We start from the raw sequence: 15,921 nt of genomic DNA, 5'->3' as shown, positions 1-15,921 counted from the left end.
ATTGGAGATTTTAATGTATGTACTTTACGTAATAATGGTTCAGGGAAAGACTATTTGAATTTAATAAGTTCCTATGGATTTGAAAACGTGGTTAAAGTTCCTACTAGAATTGTAAATACGTCTGTCTCTTCACTAGACCATGTTTTAATAAGAAATTCGAGAGGATTATGTATAAAATCCAATGTAAATGACATAGGAATCACTGATCATTGTGCATTACATGTTAGTGTATCTGGCGCACAGTGTAAAGGTTATTGTTCTGGGTATGTTAGGGTACTAGACTATAATATATTTCAAAGGAAATTATTGTTAGCTGATTGGAGTAATGTATATAATACTATAGATGTAAATGAATGTGTGAAAATATTTTATGAAATATATAATTATTGCCATAATAATGCCAGTAGCCTAAAAGTGGTAAACAGTAAAAATAGGAAAAGATGTGAATGGGTAAATGATAACTTACTACGTTTGATAAACAGGAAAAATAAATTGTATAAAATGTATGCGAAAGATAGAAGTAATTTATTTTTAAATTCGGAATATAAAAAATTATCAAAGGTTGTAACAAAGCAGATTAGGGAAACGAAGAGGAAGTATTATTCATCTTTGATAGGGATGGGGATACAAAAAAATATTGGAGTGTGATAAAAAAGATTTTAAGGTCCAGGAAAGCAACACTAGATACGATAAGAATAAATGGCACACTGCTTCACGTATCTGAAGATAATGCGTTTATTGTTGCCAATACTTTTAATGAGTATTTTGTAAATGCCGTCCAAGAGTTAAAGAGTAATGACTTCGGCAGTGATGTTTTCTTTGAACATTATACAGATTATGAAATATATTTAAATAAATTTAGTATAAGTTACGATGAAGTACTTGAGGCTTTAAAAAATATGAAAAGTAAACATAGTAGTGGGTTAGATGGGATTAATAGTATTACAATAAAGAAAAATGTAACAATATTTTTACCGCTCCTATATGATATTTTTAAAAAGTCATTACAACAGGGGGTACTTCCGGACAGATTAAAAATTGCCACAGTTGTGCCTGTTTACAAGTCTGGATGCAGGGAGGACGTATCCTCATACAGACCTATATCTCTGATTAGCACCATTGCTAAATTATTTGAATCGTTAATAAAGAAGAAATTACTTTTATACTTAACCGAGAGAGGTTTAATTTCCAGGAATCAATATAGTTTTTTACCAGCTAGAGGGACAGATATGGCCATAGAGAGACATGGAAGTTCTATAGCTAGCTCGGTAGATAAAAATATGTATACAATTGCTTTGTACCTTGATTTTCGTAAAGCGTTTGACGTGTTGGATATAAATATATTAATAAATAAATTCAGACGGTGTGGAATCGGTGGTGCTGCTCTTTTATGGTTAAAATCTTTTTCCAAACAAAGAAAACAAACAGTTAAAATAAATGGAGTATTGAGTAATGTTTTAGAATTAAATTATGGAACGGCTCAAGGAGGGGTGCTTGGACCATTGGTATTTTTGTTGTATATAAATGATCTCTTAGAGCTAAAACTATTTTCTAACGTGTTTGCATATGCAGACGATACAGCGTTGGTCTGCTCAGCATACAATAAAGATATATTAAAAATAAGATTAGACAAAGATTTAAAAAAAATTTGAGATTGGTTAATAGAAAATAAAATGCTTATTAATGCTTCAAAATCGAAATGCATCTCATTTTTTGATCAAAACAAAGAAAAAACTGAAATTCAAAATTATTTTAATTTGCGCTGTCATAGACACACTTGTATTTATAGATGTGACTGTGCTACTATTGAGTTTGTTGACTATGTTAAGTATCTTGGACTCCACATGGATCAATATTTGAAATGGAACCATCATATAAATATTTTAGGGAAAAAATTAAATAAAATAAATTACTCTCTATACCATATGAGAAATTATCTAAGTTTGGAGCAACTCAAAAACCTATATAGCTCGTGGTTAGAGAGTACCCTTAGATATGGTATAATACATTATGGTGGGGCCTTTCATACATTGCTAAAACCTGTTATCATATCTCATAGAAATGCTGTTAGAATATTATATGGGCTAAGACAAATGGATAGAGTAAGCCACTTGTTTTTTGAACAAAATATATTCACTTTTAATCAGATTTATGTGTACAGTATAATAATGTATGTACACAAACACTTACATCAATTTAAAATTAAAGAAAATGTTAGGACTACACAGTCTGCACTAAATATAATATTGGAAGTACCTGATATGAGGAAAGAAAGGAACAGGCATCAATTCTACTACTTGGGACCAAAGATATTTAATGGTTTTGTAGAGTTTTGTGGCAATGCGATTTATTTTGAAACAAAGCCGAAGGTAAAAATGAAAGCGTGTCAATATATCGTGGAATACTCATAATATTTTTCATGAATATTTCTTAATAATAAACACATACTTACTGTTTTTACTTCTTTTGTATATATTTATATTTCTGGTTTGCTTTTGTTACGTGGAGATGTATATATATTGTTGTTGTTTGTTCTAAGTATATTTTCGTTAAATAGATCTTAAGTTTGTTATATGTTATTGTTATTTATTTAAAGTTTATTGTTGTTGATTGTAAATAATGTTTTATATTATTGTTATTAATTCCTAGATGTTTATAAGATGTTAATTATTGTTACAAAATAGTTAAAAATTGGTTTTGTTTATTTATAAATCTATCAATGATTTATACAGTCTAGGTGGATGGTCTTTGTTAAAAATATAAAACTAATATAAATGAAGTGTGGTGAGTAAATTGAAGTAAAGTAATAGAAAGTAGAAGTTTATAGGAGAATTAAATTAGGGAACACTATTGTAGATCTTGGTATGTATTTGGGTTATTGATAATTTCGGTGTTCATTATGTCAGATTAGTGCTGTTGATAATATTAAGATTAATGTTTGTTAATGCTGTAATGTAATGAATTCCAAAAGACTGGCTCATAAACAGTTTGCAATATTGAACAATAATAATGATTTGTCATCCCGCACGCGCTTGAGCGCATGGGATAATGTAATGCCCATGTATGTAAAACAAAATTTTTGTGAATAAAGCATTTTTTAACTTTGAACAAACATCTTTTCTGTCTTACTAATCCTATTTTAATTTTGTCATTACTAAACTAAGTAAGTTTTTAATAATGGCTTATAGGTAGTAACCAGGATATTATACTGATATTTTTGGGGAGAGAGATGCAGGTATGACTCATACATTGATGACCTATATAGTAAGCTTAACTCAACTATCTATGCTCTTATAAGAGTAAAATAAGAGTAACAATGATATTGCCAAGACAGCAAATTCTCACTGTTTTAATCTCATCTGAGGTATGGATTATTAGCTTGGGGTAACTCTTTAGCAAGAAACAGGGAATGTATTCTAGTCCTATAAAAAAGGCAATTTTATGTTAATATTCGTGCAATGTGCCGCAATATAATCACTGTACTAATGGGTGGACGTCAGCTGCTCTAATAATTTTTATCATGGCCAGAGGTAATTTGAATTTTTTAAACATTTTAAGTTTAAAATACATTTTATAAGTGATACATCTATATGCCCTGATTCTTTACAGATTATTATATTCTGATATAATCTGATATAATGAAGATCCATATTATAATTTACCATATTAAAATAGGATATAGTTTATTAAATTTTGGTATTACTTTGAACCTCTACAAATTCCTTTGAATAGACTAAAATAACAACCCTATAAATCTATAAATTCATTCAAACAAATTCATTTATTTCAGTCTTGGATTATTTTTCGTATACCGGGCAGTTTTCTAAAGGTTTAAGAATGGCAGAAATTTGATTGGTGAGTATATTTTCTAAACAATACTTAGGATAAAAAAGCTATTAGGATTCAACATTTTAGAATCAGGAATAGATTTTTAAGATTTGAAATCTGATTTGAGATTCGAAAATTCTGTACTTGCCAATCACTAATATACATTTTGGTTTAGGGCAGCACGGACACCAATCATAGGAGAGTGTCAAGATGGTGTAACAAAATAAAATTTAATTTCAACACTCACTGACAATGTGGCATGAACACTAATGAAGAAGACAAAATGTAGCTAATGAGAACTTTAAAATTCTCATTTCCAATGGTATTTTAATCGTGTTGAAAAGTTTAAATTTTGCAATGTAACAAATACAAGAGTAAGAACGTGTTCAATAGGTGGATAATCATCAATTAGCAAAAAGAAGATCAACTCACGAAATGTTCAACAATAAATGAAAAACAATTAATATTTTAGGATTAAATCAAATTTCTGAAAGCAATACTATGCAAACTAATACAAATTGCAACATTTTATTCCAATTAGTTCTGCAACTACTAACTTCTGTGGAGAATCTACTGTTCTCTTACTCTTAATACAAAAAATTCATCAGAGACTTATATAACCTACTTAAGTTAATATAGTTACTCAATAATAAAATTAGGACAAACAGCAATTACATTGTTGTAGAAATAAGCTGGACAGTTAAGTAAATATAGTATGATAAAAAAAAGAAATCTTGTAAATAGTATTTGCTGATGAACATAAATTACAATTTACAACTGAGGAGCTGTTGGTGGCCTTCATGGCAAAGAGATGTTGGTCATAGCCCATGGCAATTAAATGGCAAACCAAAACACACCCTTTGGTAGTCGACTTATTACAAAATGTACACTTACGAGCTTCCTCTGTCTTCTCGGTGTCTGCTCCTTGAGTCCCGATCCCATTCCCGGTCTCGGTGGGACCCGTGTACCCGCTCATCCCTGCAACACAAAAAATTGGGTTTTACTAATTAATAGAATGGTATCACAGGTATATAGAATATCAACACCGACTGTACAAGCCAGTGAACATGTATTACATTTAAATCAATAGTTAAATAGGTAATCAATTATACATCTGGATCTGGATTTTTTATTAATGACATTTTTTAATTGATCTCTAGATTTTTATAAACAATGTCAATAGTGAATTTTAATATTTGCTATAATTGAAAAAAGCTTAATAAAGTCATGTTAATAAAATTTATAATTTTAAATGAAAGAGAACAAAAATAATTATGATTTTGAAAGAGATTCCTTAGCAGTTCAACCACTGAAGGTGAAAATGAGGTAAAAGCTTCCAATTTTTTCGGATTGTATAGATTTACTTTAAAATTTCCATACCACCTCATCTGACCCTCAACTTTAAAAGTAACATTGTCTCGGTGTGTGCTTTTTACAATTTGGGGGTAAAAACTACCCTTCTATGAAAAAAATTCGAAAAGTCCAGATTTACGAACTTTAAAGATAAAATTCATGTTTAAATATGTTGCATAAGTGCCTTTTGTTTTTTTGTTTTTTTTTTTTTTTAATATAATGCAAGAAATTTAATTATTTTTCTACCCCTAAAATATTATCCCTTTATGTTAAAAGTATGGAAAAAGGTTTTAGTAGCTTAAAATGAACTTTTGGTGCATTCACAATGTATTATTTTTTTTATTATTTATCAGAAAACTTATCACTCTTATGGAAACATAGTTTTTAAATTATATTTTCAGAAAACTACCTATAAATAAATTTTAAATGATATAATTTTTTTTAATTTAATTGAATTGATTTAAAATATTTTGTTATCAAACCATTGTACAAAATTGTTTATTTACATTATAAAAGTATGTATGAATAAACATTTCTTATATATACAGTGTTGCCAGAAAGTTTAGGGACACCCCACATAAAGTGATATACTACTTGTGTCCCTATACTAACAGCAGATTGGCTAACTCTATATATTTCCCCATTAACAAAGTATTTTGGTGTGACTTTCATTACTTTATGTATAAAATCTTTCAAAATATGAACTTTTTTGTGATTTTAAAATTTTGGAGAAAACACCTGTTTTTTGAAACATTAAAATTTATAACTTCTAAAATAAATGTCCAATCATCTTAATAATTGGTACATTGTTTTAACCCTTTCCGCTCGGATGGGCAGCAGAGCTGACCAAATATGGCTTCTCGTAGGCTCGTATTATTTTAGCGCGTACTGTCCACTCAGATCGGATGGGCAGCGGTGCTGTCCACTATGGCGCCCGCGTGCACACAGCAGCCATGTCATTGTTGCGTCCCCACCAGCTCGGATTTATTTTCGCCCCGTCATTGATACTGTGCCTTTTAAAAAGTTAAATGGATTTAAAGGTCCAAAGGTCCAAATAATAATGTTGTCGAAAAGTATTACAATGGAAATGTTATATTTCTATAAACTAACATGAGTTACAATGAGTATTAATAATGTGACAGTAAATAATTATAACATGATAAAAATAAAATTGAACTGCTTATTATTGTTCCGAATATAAATTTAACTGCAGGCTAGTTGTCATCTTGTTGAAATATCTGAGATGAATGGTACTTTTCAAAACAAACACCGATGTGAAGACTGGGCTCATTTTCACAAGTTTTGCAATGAAACTTCACTCTTTTCCTGGTGCCGCCTTGTGCTCTGCTGCTACACACGATGCAATCCTTCACTTTCCTACCTTTAAGAGGATATGGTAGATGAAGTTTCCCATTTAGTCGGCAAATGTCTTGCAATTGGGATGGTCTTCCTTTTTAATTTGTGTTCCTTACATCGCCAACAAGCTCTAATACCAGTAATTAATAATAATACCAGTAAAACCAGGTATTAATACTGATAAATTTAAACTTTTATTTACAGTTATATTTACACTGATATCTACAATACTTCATTTACACTAATATTTAATAAAATTGCACAATACTAAGAATAATAAACAATCCGTTCTAATAATGCGTGTAGGTTAACTCACTAGTGACAATGTGGTTAAAAGCGCGCTAAAACTAAAGCCTAGAATGCAATATTGACCAGATGATCAATTTCCAAGCTTTGTAATGAAACAGCTGATTGATATTAACCCATTGCGGATCACTGACGAGCTGGGCTCGTCACGCAGCGGCCGGGCCTAATGGCACGGTGACGAGCTGAGGTCGCAAAAGCGGTCTGCTTTTAAATTTCCCTCCAAATAGTTCTGTTAATGTCTGATAGATCGGGCGATCGTCTTCACTTGTCTACTAAGAGTGTTTAACAACGGTCTACGTTTAGAATTTTCAAAAGTTTTATAAATATCCTACAGATCGCAGTTGTATGTCGAAGTTGAAAAATCATTCATATGAGTTTACTCTCTGCTTTTTAGCGCTTCTGATTGGGTGTTTTCCTCAGTTGTTATTATAATACTTTTGAGGTTAGTAACACAACTAAACGACGCAGACGTACATGTTGGTGGGTTTAGTCTAGACAATGGCCCGGATGTTGCAATCGATTCGCCCGATCTGCTTTATTTAGAGTATGATTCAGACATCATCCCTGCCACGCCGTAACCTTGCTCGCGTGTTATCGTTCCTACATCACGGAAACCCCAGCAGGCCCATGTTCCATTTGAACGAATAACTTCGCAGCTGAATTTTCTAGTATACAATAGCGAGCGATACGATGTGTCGCACCATTGCTGTTCGTGCGGCTGCTGACCGTGAATTAATTCGTGCCCGCTGGTGCCCGCGCGCCAAAACAATACGATCCGCAATGGGTTAATGCGTTGTATTATAACAAAATACGTCAGAATAAAAAAAAAAGAGTTTATAACTTGTGGTCAACGCTGCTGTCTATCCGAGCGCTAGTAGGATTATTCAACGGACAGCACAGCTGACCATCCGATCTCTGAGGACGGCAAATCTAAAAATAAATGCGCGTGCTAGAGGAAATGGCGGTGGCCAACACTGCTGCCCATCCGATCTCTGTGGACATTCTAACATTACCGCTCCGAGCGGAAAGGGTTAACATAAGATATGGAGTAAATAAATGCTACTGTGGCAACTAGAAAAAAATCACTCACAGTTTGGTGATCGCTCAAAGTTCCTTTATTTTTATTTTTTTCGGAATTGAAAAACTGATAACTTTGGTGCGTTGTAGCGCTCGAACTATGAGAGTGGTAGGCAATCCACGCACACCAGCTTGTTCCTCACAAAACAAAGGAAGGGATATTGATGTGCACGCACTCCTTTTTCATCATTTGCTTTGTTGCCGTCAGCTACAAACATCGCCATTTCCGTGTTTGTAAAAAAATAAAATAAAGGAACTTTGAGCTATCACCAAACTGTGAGTTATTTTTTTCTAGTTGCCACAATAGCATTTATTTACTCCATATCTTATGTTAAAACAATGTACCAATTATTAAGATGATTGGACATTTATTTTAGAAGTTATAAATTTTAATGTTTCAAAAACAGGTGTTTCCTCCAAAATTTTAAAATCACAAAAAAGTTCATATTTTGAAAGATTTTATACATAAAGTAATGAAAGTCGCACCAAAATACTTCGTTTTCACTGCGTTAATGGGGAAATATATAGAGTTAGCCAATCTGCTGTTAGTATAGGGACACAAGTAGTATATCACTTTATGTGGGGTGTCCCTAAACTTTCTGGCAACACTGCATATATATATAATTCCCACCTATGAAGCCAGGCACACAACGATGCACTAACACTCAATTAAAGTGCATGAAATATATTCCAGTCACATTTTATTTACTAAACCATAATACTGTTAAATGTAGATAATCATCTGTATTAATTCAAAACCTTAGATAATTTAAACTTTTATTCTGATCCACTGGCATATTTGTATACTAGCTTATTGCATCACCCTGTAATGTGGCTATCCAGTCCTGTGTACTAAACCAAGTTGGATGTCTAGATATACATTGTCTGATCTAAACTGTTTGAATAGCTAATCATAAAACAAGTTTTATCAATGCACCACTATTAATTGTAAATAACTAACTGTATCTGCTTGTATGTATTACTTACTCACTTACTAAATATTAGATAACTACCTTATTTCTAAGAAGTATAGTGATATGGTTATATCATATTACCAAACACAATTTATTTGATAAATATGTATTTGCAGCTGACCAAATTCATTTTAGATAAATTTCCAATCTATTTCAGACTAGAAGGCAGTAAAGTACAAGGCAGTGGCGTATTTGGGGGACAGAACTTATTAGCACAATAGAAATTGACCTTGTTCAAAATACAGTTTAATGCTTTACTTTGTGTTAGGACTATTATATTCACTCAGATTTGTTTCACATACCCAGTGTGGTGGCTCTTCGTTCAAATTAACCCCTTCCTCCCCTTGTTACACCACTGGTAGAGACTGTTTTTTCAAACCCCAATTAAATTTCTAATTAAATATTACCAAACTAACTGTCTGAGCATTAGTATAGTGGCAGGAAAAATTTAATTTCTATCAGTCTGTCTTATACTATATCCCAAAAACGAACCCGTACTCTTGAAATTTTACATGAAGCTTCATTTTTTTACAAAGGACATTGAGTTTGATGATAGTGCATGTCACTGCTGAACACTGGCGAACACTTTTGCATTGGACTTATTAGCAACAACAATCACAACAAGAAAATGGGAGATTAAATAAAGTTGTAAACAAATTGAATACAATCATATCACATTTTAATATGTGACATAGTAACGCAATATATAGCCTATTAGAGGTGTGTTAAATCGCTCCAGTCATGGAACTATTGCAACATAACACCATATTTACTTCATTACACCTAGTCTTGTCGTGTACATTGGATTTGCTTCTTTGCAACATATTTTAGTTAAAGGACATTCAAATTAATAGCCAGTAGTTAAAATTCTAAGAAATTTTATAGACATGTGAAAAGCGTTCCAGTTACCTCATTGCCCCAGTACCAATACCAGTCCAAGCATTTGTTAAACAGTCGTATTGCTACTATATATTTTTGTATCACACAGTCCAAGCATTCTTTAAACATCATATTGCTGCGATAAGTTTTTGTATCGCGATGAGGCAGTGGCGATGTCATTTTTTGTAACAACAGACCCAACTGTATGGTGCAATGGTTTCATTGTCAGATAGTCCATTGGGAACTTTTAATTCTACGTTGTTACGTTTCTATAACCATTCTAGTTATGTACTAACTATCCATAAGATATCTCGGGATCTGTACACTTTAAATATTGCATAAAACTTCATTTGTACACAGGCAAGAATGAGTTCTGTAATGGTACATTTTCATTCATGAGATTTGGTTGAATGTCATTAAAGTTTATCACATCTAAAATGTTATTTTTAGCACCGCTCTTTGAATTAATCTAATTTCCTACATAACTTAAAACATAATTAGCAATAATGTTTTGCCAACATTAAAAAAATCCATACCAACCTATGCTTACGTCTACCGTCTTCTTCTTCTCTCCTTTTTCTTCTTTCTTCTCTGTCCTTCTCTTTCTTCTTCTCTTCTTCCTCTCGTTGTCTATGACGTTCCCGTCTTTCTTCATCCCTTTTCTTTTCTTTCTCATCCCGTTGTTTTGCCCGTTCGTTCTAAAATAATTATAGCAATATGTTCATTATTTGAATTATAATTATTAATTAATAATAATAAGTGTTCATTATATGAATGTCAACTATACATTTAGCAGTAAATATAAAGGTGAACTGAATAACACCTTCTATACACTATTCAACTCAATCCGACAAACCAGACTGTACAAGGTTTGCTAGAAGTTGGGACACAAAAATGTTCGGTCAGCAATTCGCCATATACTATTGAACCTGGCCAATAGCAAAAGGCCCTAAAACAGAATGTACATGGATTTCGTTTGTTTTAGATTGAGATGGTAAAACCAGAGTTTAGGCAAACTCGGTGCAGAGCGCCCATCACCAAGCTCGATAAGTCGCCAGCTGTGCGACCAAGTTCGATAGTGTATGGCAGGGCTTAAGTTAATGTTTTAAATTCTACGCTGTAGATAGAGGAACATTCTTATTTATGTTTACTCAGCCAATTTGGTTTTTTCTATATATTACTGGTTAAGTATTAGACCCAACAATTGATTAATTTTGAACATCATTGCCATTAAAGCCGAACTAGTTTCATTGAGGTCGAAATGGAAGGGTATCAAAGGTTTAGTATGAATCAAATTTTTTTGTCTCAGATCATTTTAGTAGTTATTTTACACTTAAGATTGACCGTTCGACAAATAAATAATAGTTATATCACCATTATACAATTAGATAAAGATTCAAAGTCACCACTTACAGGGTTTGTATATCAGAATCAGAAAATATTTATCTTCCCATATTAAACATAAAACATATATATATATAAGTATATATATACCTACTACATTGAACCTTACATAATTTCATCAGACTGGTCTTGTTTGATGACTCTTGTATAACTGCTACACACAGGATTATATACTAAGCTAACAGCATTCAATGATAAATCGTAATTCTTACAAAAACAACAATTTCCTAGCAAATGTAATTAAACAAACTGTACCTATCTTACCAACGATTTATAATTATCTTCTGCTATGTCCTGTATAAATAAATGATTTTTTAAAGTATGCAAAAGGTCCTCTTATTATTACATGTTTTTATTTGATTGGGCATGTTATTAAAAAACTTAGGTACAAGATAACAATAAAACGTTTTAAGCGCTGTTACATTAGGTTTAGGAAAAAAGACATTAGAATGGTGGTTTCTCTGAGTTTTTATTCTACATCCTAAGTTATGCTTATATTCTCCACTTTTATTAAAAAAAAAAAAACATTTCTAATACCGTACCTTAAGAATATTTAAGTTCCTGAAAGGCAGGATTCTCAGATCTCTAAATAAAGGATCGGTAATTTGAAATTTAATTTTGTTGGATAATATTGTAGCAAAGCACTTTTGAAGGGATATTATGTGTTTTTAAAGTTGTAAAATATGCTCCTTCTGAAATTTCTATTCATATTTGATTTTTGAGCTTATCAATGCATGATATATTGTGTTAAACGTTTTTTTTTTCAAATAGACTTACACATATAGAACATTCTAATGTATTTAATTAATTTGCTTTTTAGACAATCAATATTATTTTTCCAGGATAGTTTGAAATTAACTTTTAAGTTCAAATACTAGTTTTTACTTGTTCTATCTCCAAACATTTGCAAACTAAGATCCTACAATTCAGGTTATGGTACTTCAGAGGTTGAGTAAAACAATGTCACACGACAAGTTTTAAAGTCTTGACTGTCTGTCTTGACTGTCTTGAGACCAGCGGAAACAACAAAAAACTCCAAGACACACTTAAGTCTCACAACATCACAAGACTTAACCTACCACCTTCACAAGTCACCCCACACAGTGCAACTTCCATAGATATGGTCTGCTCTAATCAGCTTCCTTGCGAACCAATAGTTACTGTTATCAACACCTTTATCTCTGACCACACAGGACAACTTGTGAAACTAAAAAACTCTAAAAACTATATACCTGACCAAATTATACACAACAGACATCTCACTGACAGAAACCTGGCAGTTCTTAATAATCTGTTGAAAAAAGAAGGATGGAATGACGTACTTGGCTCTACATCAGCAGAAGTCTCCTATAACAAATTTTTAGAAATCATGACATACAACATGGACTTGGCATGCCCTTATACGCATACCCGCATTAAGAAGAAAAAAAGACAACGGATTAAATATGACCAAGAAACAAAATATAAGCGTGAACAATTTCGTATAGCTCAAGAAGAATACCTGCTAACTGGTACAGAAGAAAACAAAGCTACTGCAACAGAAAGAAAGAGGACCTATGACCTTCACCTCAAGGCCCAAAGAAAACATCTGACATCCATGTTCATTAATGATGCTGACAACAAAAGCAGAGCTATATGGAATGTTATAAATCAAGAGAGGTGCAAAAATAAGTGTAAAAATTAACCAATAAAACTTAAAAACGATGGTACACTGACATCAGACCCCATGATAGTAGCAGAACTCAACGAATTTTTTGCAAGTATCGCCAACAACACACTTGCTCAAGCTGTCTATGACAGAATGCCTGTTAAACCGCCTCCCAGGCTGAAAATAAATGGCACTCTTGCTCTTTGGCCGACAACTCAAAATGAAGTAAGAACAACCATAATGCAAATTAAATCGAAAAATGCAACTGGCTTTGATGACATCAATAAATCATTTGCACCAGGTATTTTTCCATCAAAATTAAAATCAGCAAAAGTCTATCCAAAGTTCAAAAAAGGAGACCAAACTCAACACAGTAACTATCGGCCAATCTCCTTGCTCCCAGTAGTATCCAAAACTATTGAGAAAATTGTACTGTTGCGTCTTTTAGACCATCTCAATAAAAACAACCTGCTGCCAAGCAATCAACATGGTTTTGTTGAGGGTAAATCTACGACAACAGCCCTGGCAAGCATTGCTGAATATCTAATGTCAGCTTTAGACGTGGGAGATACAACAACTGCAATATTCCTGGACTTCACTAAGGCTTTTGATTGTTTGAGTCATGACTTGCTTCTCAAAAAACTAGAAGACCAAGGGATCAGAGGAACTTCAGCAGATTGGTTCAGGAGTTACTTAACAGGCAGAACTCACGCAGTCGAAATAAAAACTTCAAATAATGGAGTAACAAAAAGAACTGTCTCCAAAGCATTGCCAGTTGACAGAGGCGTCCCACAAGGATCAGTACTGGGCCCTATTCTCTATATCATCTTTGTCAGTGATTTCCCTGAATATATCACAAACTACTGCTCTATGCAAATGTACGCTGATGATACAGTCCTCCTACTAAAAAATACACACCCATCACAATTGGAAATAGAGTCCTATATAGCAATAAATCTGGCAATAGAGTATTGTCAAGCAAATGACCTAGTACTAAACAATACCAAGACCCAGCAACTGGTATTAGGAAGAAGAAAAGATGAAGTACTGGAACTGCCGGAGGCCGAAAGGGTGGATAGTGTGAATTACCTTGGAGTAGTCATAGATGAAACTCTCCTGGAACGACCAGGTTGACCAATTATGTGGAAAACTTAGCTCAGCATTATATGTACTAAGAAGACTAAAACAAATTGCCAGTGCGGAAGTTGTAAGATGTGCTTACTTTGCTCTGTTTGAAAGCCACCTCAAATACGGGATAATTGTATGGGGAAGCTCCTCCAAAATTAACATGCAAAGGGTACTCGTGCTACAGAAAAAAGCAGTCCGTATACTAACAGGATTAGGACCCCAGGAATCCTGTAGAGATGCCTTTAAACAGGAGAAATTACTGACTGCAGTAGCTCTGTACATCCTAGAAGCAGTTATTTATGCCAGTCAACAAAACCTGACAAGAGGAGCTGATGTACATTCCTACAACACAAGAGCGGCACAAAATTATACACTTCCAACCCATCGACTGACCCTGTTTGAAAAACAACCCACATATACCGGAACAAAATTTCTAAACATCCTACCACAAGAGGTCAAAAACACCACAAGACAACAGCAGATCAGAAGAAAACTGACTACCTGGCTTCTTCACCGCCCTTACTACTCAATTGAGGAATTCCTGGACTGGAAGAGAAATGATGAATCAACACCTTTTCAACCAACCTGAATTAATACAAATTTACATTATTTGTATACCTATGTAATGACACCATTCTAATCTCAAAGATTATGAATAAAGCATATTGTCTATTGTCTAAAGTTATACTCTTTATCTTAGGACTCATGACCACATAGATTTTGTTAAACCTCATTTAAGAATTTTTTTTATGTTGTCCTGCATGTCACTCTTTAGCTGTTCTAAACCATCTCTACTATAAAACAATGTAGCATCATCTGCAAAAGCAGCAAGATTACCTTTAAAGGAGCCTTCACAAAGATCATTAATATAAATTAAAAATAGAGGTCCTGATAACATTGTGCTCTATGGTATATCGTGTCTAATTATACCAGTGTTGCTATCAACACTTCCTACTCTAATAATATGACTTCTACCGGATATATATGATTTAAACCACTTCAGAGGAATAGCGCGGACACCGGCATCATACATTCTAGAAAGCAAAATGATTATGATCCACAGTATTAAAGGCCTTCATCACGTCAACAAAAATCCCTCCACATCACTTTCCTACATTGACTCCTTCATAAACCTATGTCATAAAATCAAACAAGTTTAGCAGATGCTGATATAAAACTTATCTACATGTTTTATGGTTGGTTTTAAATGTGTCAGGATAGAAAACATTGAAGGATGTGTCTATTGTGGAGGTCAGTCGATACTAGCTAAGAGGTAAACAGAAGTGCCTGAGCTGAGAAGAGTTCTTTGTTGTATGAGGATTTCTTGCAGATGTCCAAGAATAGGTTCGCTCTCAGGCACTAGATAGTCTTTAGAATGCCTAAAACAGTGATTTGTGAGACAACAAAATTATGAAAAACCTGAGTTTGCTTATAAGGTTAGCCGCTTATAACATCCACACAGGTCTTATCAGAGGGAAAACATTATAACAGACTTTTACTGTATCTCATTGTTGAAAGAAACAATAAATGCCATGTACGATATCATATACAGAGCATCTACTATTTCATCGTTCTTTCTTAGACCATATTAAATCTAAAGAAACTTAAACAAAAAAATCATCTGTGAAAACACTAAAATAAACCAAATATTGTAGTACACTATTTGAATACGCTCCCTGACAATGCAAAATCATGATGTTGGATATTTGGTCAAGACTGCAAATTTAAGCATAAGCTGGATCTAGGAAATTTAACTCTTCCTTTCAGACCGATATCTATATAATTCTATATACTATTACTATAAATATTTAATATAGACCTACTATAGACGGCAAAGAACTGCCTGAATACTTTGTGACAGCTAAATAAAAACAGTAATAAGAGTTAAGATTGCCTTAAATACATTCACTTAGTGGTAGAGTGGAAGGGGGGCAATCACAAGGAACTCGTAGAGAGGAGTCCAAATTT

At 33.1% G+C, this 15,921-nt stretch overlaps 1 protein-coding gene across 3 annotated transcripts in view; it reads right to left on the bottom strand.

The window, feature by feature from the left end:
• Positions 1 to 15,921, bottom strand: part of LOC124356178 (luc7-like protein 3) — a 55,056-nt gene that overhangs the window by 19,699 nt on the left and 19,436 nt on the right. For all 3 annotated transcript variants that reach the window (XM_046807354.1, XM_046807356.1, XM_046807355.1), the window contains 2 exons: positions 10,314 to 10,471; positions 4,723 to 4,806 (listed from right to left, as the gene is read on the bottom strand). In XM_046807354.1, coding sequence (XP_046663310.1) covers positions 4,723 to 4,806; positions 10,314 to 10,471 — 242 coding nt within the window. The remainder of the gene's footprint in view (positions 1 to 4,722; positions 4,807 to 10,313; positions 10,472 to 15,921) is intronic.

The sequence above is a fragment of the Homalodisca vitripennis genome, chromosome 2, assembly GCF_021130785.1.
Source record: "Homalodisca vitripennis isolate AUS2020 chromosome 2, UT_GWSS_2.1, whole genome shotgun sequence".
Classification (NCBI taxonomy): Eukaryota; Metazoa; Arthropoda; class Insecta; order Hemiptera; family Cicadellidae; genus Homalodisca; species Homalodisca vitripennis.
Note: the sequence above shows the minus strand (reverse complement) of the source record. Positions and strands in the feature narration are given on the sequence as shown.